We start from the raw sequence: 17236 nt of genomic DNA on the forward strand, positions 1-17236 counted from the left end.
TATGAATAGTTAGAACACAATAAGGAAATATAACGAAGTATAGTCCAAAAAGAGAAAGGTCAAGTGTAGAACCAACTTGAATGAAGTCCAATAACTTCAACTTATTTCCAGGTGATTGATGAGACAACAGGAGAAGATGATTAGAAATAGTCACGAATGTTGTCCTAAAAGTCTTCCATAGAAAGGTCAGGGTTTCAGGATTCTTTACACCAGCTAATAGAAGTGCTAATGTCCAGAGAGTACAGGATTAATTCAAGGACCCAATATTCTTCACTAAGAAGTTTGAAGGTAATTGTGCTTTACTCCAACATCTGTGGCTGTACTTGAGCTCATACAAATCAATACAATTATTGCAAAGTAGAGTTCAGGGGCCTGTAGACAATGGACACATTTATGAAACTGGTTATAAGAAAAACTGCCTTTGTTGCCCATAACAACCCATCATAGCAAAGTCTTCTATGGGATTCCACGCTCCAATTCACACTTCTAAATTTCCGCTTGCGGAATTCTGCTAGCGGAATAGACATAGACTAGTGAGTCAGTTCTCGGCCGCATTGCAATCTTGGAAAAATCTGAGACAGCAGTCATTTGGTATGATGTTAAAAATAAATATTGGCGTTAAAATCACATAAGAATTGTGAGAAATCCTTCAAACACAGGTACAGACACTATATTATGAACTACACTAACTTTACAGCCACTGTAGCATAGTCAAAAAAAAAAATCTGTATCATCCCTTTAAAGCCCATATACTTCTATGGGGTTCCGCACTCCCATTCACACTTCTGAATTTCCGCAAGCAGAAATTCAGAAGTGTGAATTGGATGGCGGAATCCCATAGAAGTCTATGGGCTTTAATTTGAGTCGGAATTCCGCAAGCGGAAATTCTGCTGTGTGAATAGACCCTTAGGCTACTCCTGACAGGCTGCAGTTCACATCACAACCACTGGGTGGCGACATAATACAAACACCTTCCAACTAAGTATTTGCAAAAAGCACACTTTTTTACATCACAGATGATCATTTTAAGATTTGTCAAGACAAGAAGAAAGGCAAGGAAAAACACACATCTACAAGACCTCATTGTTGATTCACCCGAGGTTTACTTATAAGAATAAAAATTCACAGTATGAGCAAACTAGTAAACAAGGCATCCATTCTTGGCTGTACTCATCAGCTTTTAATAAGACTGTCAATATTTTATTTTCTTTCTATAAACCTTGCAGCTAGAATATACTATAGTATATTGTGATTATATGCTGAAGTTGGCAGACCTCCACAAAACACAGGCAAAAAGAAAGCAATGAATTCTGAATAGATTCAGAGTACGGCAGGGTTTGTTATAAAAAATAAAATGGCCCACTGTAATGATCAGTTATTGTATACCAAGTCATAAGAGAACACTCATTTTACTCGCAGAAGCAGCCACAGACAACCTTCAGTAATAAGGCAGGTAGGAAACTGCCCCAACCATTTTACATTATTTATTTATCAATTTGAAAATGTTCTGACATTAGGTTTATGAGTCTCCTCATGATAACGTTGTCAGTATTTCTGAAGAAATCCTAATATAGAGGTAGAAACACCAGAACATAGGGGAGAGCAAACGAGTGTAGAGCAAAAGCTGACCAGTTGCCCATAGCAACCAGATTGTTTCTACCATTTTTTTAAAGTGGCCTGTGAAAAATGAAAGAAGCAATTTGATTGGTTGCTATGGGCAACCTCACCACTTTTCCTCTACACAGGTTTTTATAAATCTCCCCATAGTGTGTAAGGTTGAAAAAGTCATAAGTTCATCCAGTTTAGTGTTTTTTCCTGCAATGATTATCCAGGGGAAAAAAACCAAAACAAAAGTAAGGTAGAAGCCAGTCTTCCTCACTTTCGAGTAATAAGAATCTCCTTCCTGACTCCAAATCTGGCAACTACAATAAATCCACGGATCAAAGACCCTTCTCTAGAATCTGGTAACTATAACTTGTAATATAAACTGTACTCCAAAGATGTATCCAGGCCTTTTCTGGACTCACATGAAAACATCCACTGGCAAAGAGATCCACAGAATGACTGGTAATACAGTAAATATGTTGGTACAAGGATCCCTCAACTTTCAATGGCCCCAGGTTACAATATCTTCAACATACAATGGCCTGTTCTGGACTGTTGTAACTTGAAACCATACTTAACATACAATGCTACTGACAGTCCAGATCTGCGAAACATGTCAATGGCCGGAAGAACTGACCAATCAGAATGGGTATTTCACTGGTAAAACACATGGTAGTGCCTCCCTACAGCACAGGGAGGTACTACATGGTCTGTACTATTTATCTGTGCCACGGTTAGCAGCTCCTTTGGACACCAGGTGATGGCAGCTCCATTTTACTTTTTTGGGACACCGAATGTACTGAACAGGATCCTAGAGAAGCTCCTGTCCTCTACATAGACCGTGATTACAGCTCCCAGCAGATCTTTCTCACTTTTAGATGTAGGGATTTGCTTTATCTGTATTAGTTACCTAATACATTAATTATTTTTCTTTAATCCTAACTTTTTCATATATATATATATATATATATATATATATAATGGGACAGATCCCTGTACTGACCCTTGGTGTACACAAATATTATATATAGTTATTAATTTACCCCTTAGTCCACTGATTCCATTTATTACACTTGTTGTTTACATTTGAGCTTGTTCTAGATTCACAGGGGGAGATTTTACAAAACCTGTCCAGAAATAAAGTTGCTGAGTTGCCCATAGCAACCAATTAGATCCCTTCTTTCATTGTTCAGTGGCCTTTTCAAAAATGAAAGAAGCAATCTGATTGGTTACTATGGGCAACTCAGCAACTTTATTTCGGGACAGGTTTTGATCAATCTCCAACACTGTTGTTTTCTTGGGTAGTAGTGCTCAAACCTGTGCGCAATATTCCAAGTGAGGTCTAACTAGTGAACTGTACAATTCTGATTAGATATAGTCCACAAATTTGGCTATTAATGTGGACTGGCCAAAGCTTGCAGAGTTACTCAAGAGTTACTCACCAGCCACTTTACTCCCACAACTCTTTTTCCCTACCCTCTTCATAGACTTCTATTGGTAGAATTTAACTTGATTCCTCAATGAGCTTATAAAATATTTCATTTACCGTATATACTCGAGTATAAGCCGAGTTTTTCAGCACGATTTTTCGTGCTGAAAACACCCCCCTCGGCTTATACTCGAGTGAACTCTCCGCCCTCAGTGGTCTCCAACCTGCGGAGCTCCAGATGTTGCAAAACTACAACTCCCAGCATGCCTGGACAGCTGATGGCCGTCCGGGCATGCTGGGAGTTGTAGTTTTGAAACATCTGGAGGTCCACAGGTTGAAGACCACTGTTCAGACATTGACAGGCGGTGATGATGAAGGGGGGGGGGTGTGGGATGATGACAGGCAGTAATGATGAAGGGGGGGATGATGACAGGGGGGAATGATGACATGCGGTGATGATGAAGGGGGGTGTGGGATGATTACAGGGGGATGATGACAAACGGTGATGATGAAGGGGGGGATGATGAAGGGGGGATGATGACAGGGTAATGATGAAGGGGGGAATGATGACAGGCGGTGATGATGAAGGGGTGATGAGGATGAGGGTGATGATGACGGGGGTCTGGATGATGACAGGGGGGGGGTGATGTATTTCCCACCCTAGGCTTATAGTCGAGTCAACTTTTTTTTCTGGGTTTTTGGGGTGAAATTAGGGGCCTCGGCTTATATTCGGGTCGGCTTATACTCGAGTATATACTGTAGTTTCTTGCATTGGTAGTGCTATTGATTTATACTACTGATTAACACCAGTGCCTATTAAAAGGGGTTTTTCTCAAGATAGGCCATGAATCTATGATCGGAGGGGTCTGACACCTGACACCCCAGCCAATCAGTTGTTTGTTAGAGCCAGTGTACCTGGACGTACACAGTCAATAGAGCTGGAAGTACACAGCTCTGTTCTGTGGCTGTGCCGGGTTGTTGCAGCTCGGCTCCCACTAAAGTGAATGGCGCTGGACTACTGTAACCCAGCATAGTCACTAAAAAAGTCTGTTCAGTAGATCAATGTGGGTGATAGGTGACATAACTGCAATCAATCAGATACTGATATAAATTACTAATTGCCAAATACTTTATAACTTAATATCTTCACCATCCCTGGGGGTACAAACTTCCCGGGGATGGTGAGGATAATGATTTTAGCATATATAATGCATTGCCAAGCATTATATATGCTAAAATATGCTGATATGCTGATTGTTTCCCTTTAATGTAAGGAAGAACTAACATGTAAGACAGAACTGTAAAGTGGCACATGAAACAGATTTATTCCTTTACAAGCTAAGGACAGTTTAACTCACATAATGCTTCCTCCTGAGCATTCTCTGCTTTTTAATTTATTTTTTTTTAAAGGAAAATGTTTGCTTTTCAAGCACTAAAAATCACTGTTTTGTAATTGAGAAAAATGTGTGGTTACCATGGCAACATTAGACTGCAGTGTACGTTGGGGACACATACATTTTATTTTCCAAAACACTTAGGGGGCTGTTTTGTATAGACTGAATTGACAATTCTAGTAGTAAGTGCCATTAGAGTCAACAGGGATTGACAAACAACATTGCCAGAAAAGCCTAATAAAGAATAATTCCCTTAATATTTCAATGACATACCTCAGGAACAAATATCTAAAACAAAGTAAAATAAGTACTGAAAGAATCTGACAGGTGATCTTATGTATAGGGCAAAAACATACTAAAATGTGATAATTAGAATCAGTAAAAGGTGTTATCCCGGATCAAAAGCTACCTCTATCCACAGCATAGATCGGTGGAGGTCTGACAGCTGGGACCCCACTGGCCACAAGAATGGAGGTCAATGGTCCCCCAAATGAATGGAGTAGCAGCGCATATGCACAGCCAGTCCTTCATCCATTCTCTATGGGGCTTCCGATCATTGTTGTTTACGAAGTTGCTGTAGAAGCCCAAAGGAGAATGAATGTAGAGCTGGGCATGAATCTGTGCTTTCCATCAACACATTCAGGGATGATGGGAGTCCCAGCTTTTAGATTCAAACCGATCAGCTAGTTAAACCCTATCCTGTGGAAAGAGAATCATTTTAATATGGGTAAACCCTTTAATAAACCCTTTAATCTTTGAATTTGAATTTCCCATTGCAAAGTTTTGGAACCTCTTTTCTTATAGCTCTGTGTCATGCCATTCCTCTGTTATTCTTACTAGAAATGTATGACAGTGTAGGGATATGCCCGCAGCTGGTAACACTCAGTTGGCTATTTCGACATAAATTTCTAGAAAGAAAAGAGGATTGTTATTTCAAAGGGGATGCAAGTATTTACTAAAGCAGACATCAGAATAACAGGTATTCTTTAACCCCTTCAGGACATTGGTTTGTTTCATTTTTGCACTTTCAGGACATCGGTTTGTTTCATTTTTGCACCTCACCTTTTAAAAATCATAACAATTTCAATTGTCCACCTACAGACTCATACGAGTGCTTATTTATGGTGCAAAATAAAATAAAAAAAGCCATTTTGTAACATTTGGGGCTCCCAATTCTATGGAAAAAATGACACCTTATCTTTATTCTGTAGGTCCATCCGATTAAAACAGTGTTTTTCAAGCGCGGTCCTCAAGTACCCTCAACAGGTCATGTTTTCAGGATTTCCTTAGTCTTTCACAGGTGATTTAACTCAGGTGATGCCCAATTCACTGACCCTAATTATATCACCTGTGAAAAGAAACCCTGAAAACATGACCTGTTGGGGGTACTTGAGGACAGCGCTTGAGAAACTCTGGATTTAAATGATACCATATATGAGGATGTTTGAGGGCTAATTTTTTTGCTCTGTGTTCTATAGGTTTTATCAGTACCATATTTGTTTTGATGGGAATTTATCGCTTTCTATACATTTTTTAGGGTACACAAAGTGACCAGCAATACGCAATTCTGGACTTTGTTTATTTTTTTGTTTTTTTACATATACGTGCAGTTTAACATTAAATCTTTATGCAGGAAGTGGCCTGCATGGCGAGCTGAGCGGTCTCACACTTCTGTACTCCCACTAGCCCGGCTCTTCTTACTCTCTGCTAATCATGCTGAGTGTGCTCCGACTCACCTGATTGATCCTTTGCTGGTGCTTCCGGTGGCAGTTGCGGGTGGCTGACTGTCCCGGCAGCAGAGCGGTGGTAGCTGGGCCTGGTCCGGTGGCGGAGGTGTCCTCTGGTCCGGTCCTGCAGTCTGGAGGGCTGCTAGGGGCAGTGGAAGACTGATGGCTGAGAGGGAGCGGAGTGCAGGTAACGGGCTGAATGCAGGCCGTGATCCCCTTTGGAGCTTCTGCAGTGGTGGGGCCGCCATTTTCCTCCTTCGTGGGTGGGTCAGCTCCATCTCCATAGTAACTCCCGTGGATCAGGCTGTGTGGCGGGTCGCAGGCCTCATCTGATAGGCTTTGCTGGCCAGAGCTGCTTGCTGCACCGGAGCACTGTGTGAGCTGCTGGACTGTGCGGTGCCTCTCTGGTGTCCCTTATTGTAGCCCCGGACAGCTGCCCCCTGATTGAGAAGTGATCCACTGCTCAGGGACTGTGTTCTGCTGACTGGGCTTGCTGGGCCCTCTGGTACTCTGCCTCCTCATATTGCATTCTGGAGTGCAGCTGTTTGCCACCCCTCTACAGCCAAACACTGCTGCATACTGCTGAGACTTGTGGTGCTCCTGCTGAGAAGCCATCACATGTGGTGTATGCTGTGAATATCCCATGAGTTGCCGTCTGGCTGTGAGTAATGCTGAGACTTGTGGTGTTACACCTGAAACTTCTGCATCTGCTGCCACTTGCCTGGGGAGTGCTGCTGTGACTTGTGGTGCTACACCTGTAAAGACTGCATCTGTGGTATGTGCTGGGAATATCCTACCTACCGCTGCCTGTCCACAAGTACTGCTGTGACCTCTGGTGCTCTACCTTTAAAGGAGTTTGTGTTGTGCGCTGTGAATATCCCGTCTGCTGCTGCTTAACTGTGAGTACTACTGCGACTTGTGGCGCTATACCTGAGCAGACTGCATTTGTGGAGTGTGCTGTGAATATCCTATCTGCTGCTGTCAGTGAATACTGCTGAGCCTACTGGTATGGCACCTGCTCGGCCTTCTCCTGTGGGTGTGCTCTACAACTACTGCTGTGACTTGTGATGCTTTACAAGGAAGAACTGTTACTATGGTGTGTGCTTTGAAGATCCCGTCTGTAGCGGCCTGTCCGTGTGTACTAAGCCCCCTTAAAGACTGTGTCTGTGGTGCGCCCAGTGACTTTCTCATATTACTACTGTCATCATGGGAGGCTCTAGGAACAAGTACAAGAAAACTGAACAGGCCGCTGAAGCTGCCAGGCAATCCACGGAGGATGAGGTGTCTTCGGACGATTGTCATTCTCAGGCCAGTGGTCACTCTAGAAGGGACTCCTCTGTGCCTATGCCTCTTGTCACCAAGGTTTCTGCTCATGCAGCCCAGGCTCTCAGTCAGTTCTCCAAGCCTCCGGAGGAGCTGGGCCGGGAGTCTCCGGAGCCTTCTCTCTCCATGTTTGCTGGCTCTCCTAGCTCTTAACATACAGCCTTCTGCCAGAAGTTCACAGAATTATTAGCAGCTTTTACCTCCTGTCAAACGTTGATGATCTCTAAGGTGGATGAACTTAGACAAGAGTTTTTGATTCTTTGCCATGAGACGCAAAAAAGGTCAAGCGCCGGGTCTTGACGGCTGAGGATACTCTTCAGCCTCTGCTGGGGCAGATGGCTTCCCTATAACGGCAGGTTCGAGGTGTCCTTGATTGGGCTGAAGACATGGAAAATCCTCTGAGGTGCAATAATATTAGCCTGGTGGGCCTTCCAGAAAAAGCGGAGGGTTCGGAGCCTGTGGCGTTCGTGGAGTTGTGGCTTAAGGACATTCTGCCAGCTGATACCATCTCACCTTACTGCATTGTGGAGAGCGCACATAGGGTGCCATGTTTGGCGCTGGAAGCATCCCTCTGACCAAGTCGTCTTTTATTCTTCAGCCCACAAGTCGTTTTCCAGGATTGACCTTGCAGTTGCTTCGGCAGACCTTCTGCCTTTGGTAAGTGACATCACATACACCAACAGGGGGATCTCTGACCACTCAGCTATTTTTCTTACTTTGAGATTGGGCACTCGTTCCTCCTCTCAGGTGAATGCATCCTAGCTGGCTTCAGGAGGAGGTGATGACGGCTGGGTTATTGGAGGCACATACCTGTTTTTGGGAACATAATGGCTCTCATCCTGAAAAACTAGTACAATGGGATGTATATAAGGCTCATGTGAGAGGTGCTTTTATGTCTGGGTTTGCGGGGCAGAGAGCGGCTTTCAAAGCACAGTACCCATACTTTACTGGGTGTGCACTGCAGCGGGTACCGCAGTAGTAAAATAAACAAAATTTACCAGAAGACTACCCTACTGGTAACATAGTGGTAGAGCAGGCAGCCATTTCTTATAATCCCTCCATGAAAATAGAACTAAATCTCTTCTATAAAATGACTAATTATTTTAACAGCTAAACAAAATTTATTTTGTATTAAAAGTGCTACAATTACAAAAAATTACTTATTTTGTGATCACTTTCTAGAGGCTTGAAAAAAGTTAACACTGTTTATAGTACCTAACCATTAACCTCACTGTGGACAATCAATCAGCCAGAGGAGTTTCTTTAGCTAAATGTCTGCTTGCAGCAGGTTCTGCCATAATCATCAGTGTTAAGACCGTGCAGACATATGAATTATAGACGGTAATGCAGTCCAGCTGAGTACTGCCCAAAGAATGAACATATTTATTTCCGCCAGCAAAATTGTGCACAGAGCAGCAGGATCCCATTGAAAGCTGATTTCTGCAGTGGAATTCCACCAGAGAAATTCTGCAGTGTGGAAAAGCATTATCAATCCTCACTATTTACAGACTGCTGTTGTCAATTGAGAACACAAATCAGTAGCCATGTATAATGTGCATGTTTACATTTCCATCGTTTACATCATTTTACAGTTCTAGAGTAAGCAATATTTAAATGTAAATAACTCTTACCTTGCAACTCCCAAACTTTTAACGGCACCATCTCATTTGTACTTTCGATAAGATGTTTTCGGAATTCAACCAGATTGTCTTTTAAATCAGGGTACATTTGTCTTAGAATAAAAGCAAAAAGAAAAAAGGAGTCTTAAAGTTAACATACTGTACACACTGTAACACATGACTGCATTGTTGCTTTAACTTGTTAACGACCATGGACATCTATATTCGTCCATGTGCTGTTAACTGGGTATGACTTGGGCTCCCGACTCTAGCCCGCATCATACCGGCCGGCCCCTAGCAGATTCCTGGAGGCCGGCATTAATAGCCGACATGTGGCGCGGCCGGCTATTAACCCTTTAGATCGCCGCTGTCAAAGTTGACATCGGCTTCTAAAGGTGCCTTTATCCTGTCCCTGGTGGTCCAGGGGGTGATCGCAAGGGGGCGATCCCTTGCTGAGGTAGCCGGAGGGCTTACCTCTCCTGTAGTTCCGGCTCCTGCGCTCAGAATGATAAAGCCTGGCCCAGGGCCAGGCTTTATCAATCGAGCGCAGAGCCCACAGATCAACTTGGTTCTATGGAACCACATTGATCTGTATGAGGAATCAAATGATTCCTCCTAAAAGTCCCCTAAGAATACTAAAAGTGTAAAAAAATAAAATAAAAAATAAAAAAAAGGTTAAAAAAAAAGGTTAAAAACACACATTAACCCCTTCCTTATTAAAAGTTTAAAACACCCCCCTTTCCCAAATTCCATAAAAAAATATATAAAAATAAACATATGTGGGATTTTAAATGTCCGAACTATAAAAATATATACGGTAGTTAATTAATTAAACTGCATGGTCAATGGCATACGCGCAAAAAAATTCCAAAGTACATAAAAAATGAATAAAAAGCAATTAAAAAGTCCCATCAAAACAGAAATGGTACTGATAAAAACTTCAGATCACTGTGCAAAAAATGAGCCCTCAAATCGTCGCTTACGTGAAAAAATTTAAGAGTTATAGGGCTCAGAAGAGGACAATTTTAAACGTATACATTTTCTTGCATGCAGTTATGATTTTTTTCCAGAAGTACGACAAAATCAAACCTATATAAGTAGGCTATCAATTTAATTGTATGGACCAACAGAAAAAGGTAAAGTTTCATTTTTACCAAAAAATGTACTGCGTACAATGATTTTTTTTTTCGTTTCGCCGTAGATTTTGGGGTAAAATGACTGACGTCATTACAAAGTAGAATTGGTAGCGCAAAAAAAACCCTCATATGTTTTTTTAGGTGCAAAATTGAAAGGATTATGATTTTTAAACGGTAAGGAGGAAAAAACTAAAGTGCAAAAATGCTTGGTCCTTAAGGTCCTTGGTCCTTAAAGTAACCACCTGCATTTATTGGAGGAAGCAAAGAAATGTACAGACTCATATATAGACCACATTATAATTCTCTTCTTGTCAACTTACAAAAACAGATCAACAGTTTAACTACCTGTAATCTTAATAGAACACAGAATGTTAATTCACTAGTCAATAAACAAACTTAACCATAACTTAAACTTAACTTTACTATACTAAACTAATATAAGAATTTCGAGGCTGAAAAAATAGGGCAGAAAAATGTATCCAAAACTCCCCAAAAAAATTTCCTCTGAATTCCCATGCAAATTTATGGGACTTTCGCTACATCTCCTGAACGTATGACTCTAGCGTTGCAGAGATTACTTGAGTCATTTAAACATCATTCCAACTTTCTAGCAAGCAGGTACAGGGAATACCTATATAACCTACATGAATAGAACTGCTCAATGCAAAAAATTGAGAACGCCACAAAAATATGTGTTGAATTAAAAAAATAAAGTATTTCTTAGTACCATGACTGTGTGCGCTTGTATTCATGAGGTTTTTGTAGGTGGATTATAGGTACAGAGAATAGTTAGTGCAGGGGACAGGATATGAGGACAAGAGCATTACTGTTGCTTTTCCCCTCCCACAAGGTTTAGGTATGAAGACTCTGCAACGACAGGTACTCTGCTAGGCAATATATGAAATCTAGCACTGCTTCAAATAATGTGTTACAGTAAGTTAATGTCTTCTACATTAAACTATAAAAAGGCTCAAATAACAGGGCAAATGAATTGGAGTCGCTACTAAACATTCTCTGTGACCTTTTTAAAAGGTAATTTCTTAGGAAGGAGAATCCTGATCTCTGTTGTGAATGGTGGTGGAACCAATGTTATCTATATACTGGTGTTCCCTTTCACTGTGCTCCTTAGAAGAAAGGCATTACTGGGAACCGATCACACAGATATGCAAATCAGTACTGATCCTGCACACGACCGATATTAAAGATAACCTCCTAGCAGCATATAACAGAATTGTGGCAAGATTTCAGGATTATTATGAAATATAGACAATAAAAAGGGAAAATTAGCAAAACATGACAAAAAAATAAAAAAATAAAATAAAAATAAACATTTAAACTAGGTCACTTTCTAATGACACATTTCCTTTAAACTAAACTACTCAGTCTACCTGATAACAGAATGACAAAGCACTTCAAACCTCAGCTTGAGCTACAAAGATTGTGCTGAGTGCAGAAGAGAGTCTGACATGTGTCTGTCAAATATAACATGAACATTCTGCCCACACACATGCTGTTTTTTAATATACCACAATGCACACAGATACAATTGCTAGTTTGTAAACTTACATTAGTTTGTCAAAGTAAAATCCTTGAACATCTTCAGTGATCCCATCATATAACTTGTCAGTAGAATTGATGGCTGCATTTACAAAACAGAAAACATGTCAGTAGTTAGTAGACTTTATGTAATTACTTAAACAACAGATAAAATAAATGCACAATAAAAGGTCTGTTAAAGCCATAGACACTCATTCCCTGTCTGACGCTGGGACCCCCCCCCCCCCCCCGCAATCTCCCGTATGGGGGCCTGACATTACCGCGGCTCTGCATAGCTTCAAAAATATATTTTAACTCCTTAAGGATGCAGGGCGTACCTGTACACCCTGCGGCTGCTCCTGTGTTATAACGTGGTGAACCCGGGTCATAACGGGTCGGGCCTGGCACCTAGGAACGGCCGGGACCTGTGGCTAATACCGGACATCACCAAATCGCAGTGATGCCCAGTATTAACCCTTTAAAAGTGGCGATCAAAGTTGATCCCCACGTCTAAAATTTAAAAAAAATGCTTCCCGGCAGCTCAGTCGGGCTGATCGGGACCACCACAGTGAAACCACGGTGTCCCAATCGGCTGTGAGGACACGAGGAGGGTCCCTACCTTCTTCCTCGGTGTCTGATCAGCGTTCCACTGCTCCATGCCTGAGATCCAGGCAGGAGCAGTGGAGTGCCAATAACACTGATCAATGCTATGCTATGGCATAGCATTGACCAGTGTATGCTATCAAGGTATTGCATGTTATAGTCCCCTATGGAGGCTATACAAGTGTAAAAAAATAAAATAAACTGAATGTGAATTAATCCCTTCCCTAATAAAAGTTTGAATCATCCCCTTTTCCAATTAAATACCATAAATATAAAGATATAGTATGCGTAAATGTTCGAACTATAAAATATATTGTTAATTAAACCGCACGGTCAATGGCGCACATGTAAAAAAATCCAAAGTACAAAATAGTACAAAGTACAAAAATTTTTGGTCACTTTTCATATCATAAAAAATGTTATAAAAAGCGATCAAAAAGTCCCATCAAAACAAAAATGGTACCGATAAAAACTTCAGATCGGTGCAAAAAATGAGCCCTCATACATCCCCGTATGCGAAAAAATAAAAAAAGTTATAGGGGTCAGAAGAGGACATTTTTAAACATACAACTTTTCGTGCATGTAGTTATGATTTTTACCAGAAGTAAAACAAAGTCAAACCTATATATAAGTAGGGTATAATTTTAATCATATGGACCTACGGAATAAAGAGTAGGTGTCATTTTTACCGAAAAATTTATTGCGTAGAAACGGAAGCCCCCAAATTTACAAAATTGTGTTTTATTTTTTTATTTTTTTGTGTTCCACAGGTATTTTTTTGGGTTTTGTGGTAGATTTTTTTTGGTAAAATTATTGATGTCATTACAAAGTACAATTGGTGGCGCAAAAAACAAGCCATAATATAAGTCTGCAGTTGCAAAATTTAAAGGGTTACGATTTTTAAAGGGTAAGGAGGAAAAAACGAAAGTACAAAAATAGAAAAGGGGTTAAAAACCTGCACGGTTTAAAAGGAGATATATCATGTTGAAAACCTTTGGATAGGGGATAACTTTTAGGCTGAGGCTCTTCCCGGGAGCGGCGTGTCACGATCACCAAATGGAGAGGCAGCCAACACGCCCTCTCAATATATCTCTATGAGAGAGTCGTTGGGCTATCTTCGGCTCTCCCATAGAGATATATGGAGGGGGCATGTTGGCCGCCTCTTCATGCAGGGGTCATGACACGCCACTCTTGGGGAGAGCAGAGTCCCAGCTGTCTAAACTCACTGCGATCTAAAACTAATCCCCTATCCTTTGGATGGTGGTTGCCACTCAGTGTGGCACCATTTTATGCTAGGGATGTTAGGGACCCACTACTTACTGGTGGCCGTGACATGGCTAGTGGGCTTGCACTTTATGATCATCACGTATACTAATGACCTGTTAGTTTAATACATTTTGCTGAGAAGCCTTAGATCATTGTGCATGTTGTAGATGTGTGACCATGTCTGGTTTTTCTCTATTTTAATTCACATACATATATGGTAGGTCATTCCTTTCCCTTATTTGTATGACCAATCAGCACACCACACTATTACTGCTCGGCCATGACGTAGTGCTAATGAAAGAACTTTTGACTTGAAAGGATGCACTGTGCAGTGAGATGATTTACATTACACTACTATAGATGACATGTGGAGTTGGTAACTGATGCACTGGCTTTGCAAAGTGCTACCTGAGCAGAAATGAAAGAAACAGCAGAAGCAGGATCACGGCAAGGAAAGGGTTACACTAAGCATTGAGCTGCTACTGCTGAGATGGGATGGAAAGCATGATTTACCTTTCAGGGACAGGGTGAATACTATGGAGGATATAGACAGGCTCAAAGGTTGCAGATACACAGCCCATTACAGTCTCTCTATTGCCAGAGATTGACTGAGCCTAACAGGCAGTGAACAGCAGACTGCAAATAAGTGAGACACCATGTGGCCAAGACTATACACGGGTGTGGAAATTTAATAAAAAACTACTTGTCCTATGGGACTAAAATGGAGCAAAATCTACATGTCCCACCTGCCTGGCTCCGGGAACTGCATGTGGAATTCCACATCCCTGATGGATACATGGGCATTTAAAATAAGGGCCCTTTAGGATGCTGCTTGAAACCACTTTAGGAACCACAGTGCCAAATACTTATACTGATTCAATTTCTGTACACAGTTCACTTTACTTGCTTACATTTCACAACCTGTGAAGAACACTTCTTTATACAAGTTCTCATCATCTACACTCATTGGCATTGCCCCAAAACTGTTCATGCAGTTATGGTCTGATTAGACAATTGGGTCGAGCCACATAAGGGTAAAAAAGTGCATTCTCTGCTGCCTTATAACAAGGCTTTCAGAGGATACTTTTGTAAATGTTCCCCTCAGTGAGAGATCGTTGACTGATAGACATGTCTCTATGTTGCACTTAAAGACATTTCGCCCAGTTGACACACAATTTTTTTTTTTTTTTTGGGGGGGATGGTCTACGCACCATTGGAGTGAACGAAACAGGATGGTCATTTTGGCAAATTTCCAACCATCTAGGTCAGGGATTCCCAATCTGGGTGCCTCGGCACACTGGAGTGCCGTTCGGCACTGCCCGGGGTGCCACAAGATTTTGCCGTGAATTTTTCTTTTCTTTTCTTTTTAAATGTCCCGCCCCGGCCTGCGCACCTATGACTCACAGCGCCACAAGGGGGAAGGGAAGCCTGCGTGCCCATCCCCCTTGCAGCGCAGTGAAATGAAAATGGGGCCCTGCTACAACTCTAAGATTCCGGCGCCGGATTCCAGTGCCGTGGAACTACAAGCTGCGCTGGATTCCCATGCTGGCTTGCTTATGGTACTGTACCCTTGCCACCCCTGTTACCCCTTCTAAACTCTGTCCAGTCCACCCCCCCCCCACTGTCACTCATGTCCACCCTCCTGTCATCCATGTCTGCCTTGTCCATCTCCCTGTCAACCCTCCCCTGTAACCCATGTCCACCCCCCTGTCCATCCCTGTCACCCATGTCCACCCCCCATCACCCATGTCCACCCCCCGTCACCCATGTCCGCCTTGTCCACCCTCTCCTGTCACCCATGTCCACCCCCTGTCCATCCCTGTCACCCATGTCCACCCCCCAGTCACCCATGTCCACCTCCCGTCACCCATGTCCATGCTCCTGTCATCCATGTCTGCCTTGTCCACCCCTTGTTCATCCCTGTCACCCATGTACACCCCCCCCCCTATTCACCCCAGTCCACCCCTCTCTGTCTCTACTGTCCACCACTCTTTTACCCCCTGGTCCATCCCTCTGACCCCCTGTCTCCCATGTCCACCCTCCTGTCATCCATGTTCACCCCCCATCCAACCCTCTGTCACCCATGTTAACCCTCCATTGTACACCATTCTGACCACATCCTTTTCACCCATGTCCACCCCCTATTACCCCTCTGTCCCTTTGTCACGCCTCTCCATCCCTCTGTTACCACCTTGTCACTCCTGTCCACCCCTCTGTTACCCCCATGCCCCGTCACCCATGTTCACTCTTCTACACCCCTGTCACCCATGCACACCCAACTACCACCCATGTACACTCCTCTACACCCGTCACCCATGTACACTCCTCTACACCACTCTGTCACCCATGTACACTCCTCTACACTCCTGTCCATCCCTGTCACCCATGTCCACCCTCCCCTGTCACCCATGTCCGCCTTGTCCACCCAGTCATCCATGTCCACCCTGCCCCGTCATCCTTGTCTACCCTCCCCTGTCACCCATGGCCACCCTCCGCCGTCACCCATGTCCACCCAGTCATCCATGTCCACCCTCCCCCGTCATCCATGTCCACCCTCCCCGTCACCCATGTCCACCCTCCCCGTCACTCATATCCACCCTCTCCGTCACCCATGTCCGCCCCCTGTCCATCCCTGTCACCCATGTAAACCCTCCCCCCTATTCACCCCAGTCCACCCCCCTCGGTCACTCCTGTCGACCCCTCTTTTACCCCTTGTCCATCGCTCTGACCCCCTGTCTCCCATTTCCACCCTCCTGTCATCCATGTCCACCCCCCCCTATCCAACCTTCTGTCACCCCTGTTCACCCTCCATTGTCCACCATTCTGACCCCCTCCTTTTCAGCCCTCTGTCCCTTTGTCACCCCTATCCACCCGTTACCACCTTGTCACTCCTGTCCACCCTCTATGCCCCCTGTCACCCATGTACACCCATCTACACCCCTCTGTCACCCATGTACACCCATCACCCATGTACACTCCTCTACACCCCTCTGTCACTCAAATACACTCCTCTACACCCCTCTGTCACCCAGGTACACTCCTCTACACCCGTGTCACCCAGGTACACTCCTCTACACCCCTCGGTCACCCATGTACACCCCTCCACATCCCTCTGTCACCCATGTATACTGCTCTACACCCCTCTGTCACCCATGTACACCCCTCTGTCACCCACATACACTCCTCTACACTCCTCTGTCACCCATGTACACTCCTCTACACCCCTCTGTCAAGCATGTACATCCCTGTGTCACCCATGTACACTCCTCTACACCCCTCTGTCACCCAGGTACACTCCTCTACACCCATCTGTCACCTATGTACACTCCTCTACACCCCTCTGTCATGCATTTACACCCCTCTGTCACCCATGAACACTCCTCTACACCCCTCTGTCACCCATGTACACTCCTCTACACCCCTCTGTCACGCATGTACATCCCTGTGTCACCCATGTACACTCCTCTACACCCCTTTGTAACCCAGGTACACTCCTCTACACCCATCTGTCACCTATGTACACTCCTCTACACCCCTCTGTCATGCATTTACACCCCTCTGTCACCCATGGACACCCCTCTACACCCCTCTGTCACCC

At 43.5% G+C, this 17236-nt stretch overlaps 1 protein-coding gene and 1 long non-coding RNA gene across 3 annotated transcripts in view; one reads left to right on the forward strand and one right to left on the reverse strand.

Moving 5' to 3' along the window:
- Positions 1-17236, reverse strand: part of UGGT2 (UDP-glucose glycoprotein glucosyltransferase 2) — a 409630-nt gene that overhangs the window by 300328 nt on the left and 92066 nt on the right. The window contains exons 7-8 of one of the 2 annotated variants that reach the window (XM_056555597.1): positions 11800-11872; positions 9110-9210 (exon numbers count right to left, since the gene is read on the reverse strand). In XM_056555597.1, coding sequence (XP_056411572.1) covers positions 9110-9210; positions 11800-11872 — 174 coding nt within the window. Of the gene's footprint in view, positions 1-2027; positions 2141-9109; positions 9211-11799; positions 11873-17236 lie in introns of those variants that run through there. The other variant, XM_056555598.1, reaches the window with a different exon arrangement.
- Positions 1767-17236, forward strand: part of LOC130355463 (uncharacterized) — a 33283-nt gene continuing 17813 nt past the window's right edge. The window contains exon 1 of the long non-coding RNA XR_008888536.1: positions 1767-1964. This is a non-coding gene — a long non-coding RNA (uncharacterized LOC130355463). The remainder of the gene's footprint in view (positions 1965-17236) is intronic.

This window comes from Hyla sarda, chromosome 2 (genome assembly GCF_029499605.1).
Source record: "Hyla sarda isolate aHylSar1 chromosome 2, aHylSar1.hap1, whole genome shotgun sequence".
Lineage (NCBI taxonomy): Eukaryota > Metazoa > Chordata > Amphibia > Anura > Hylidae > Hyla > Hyla sarda.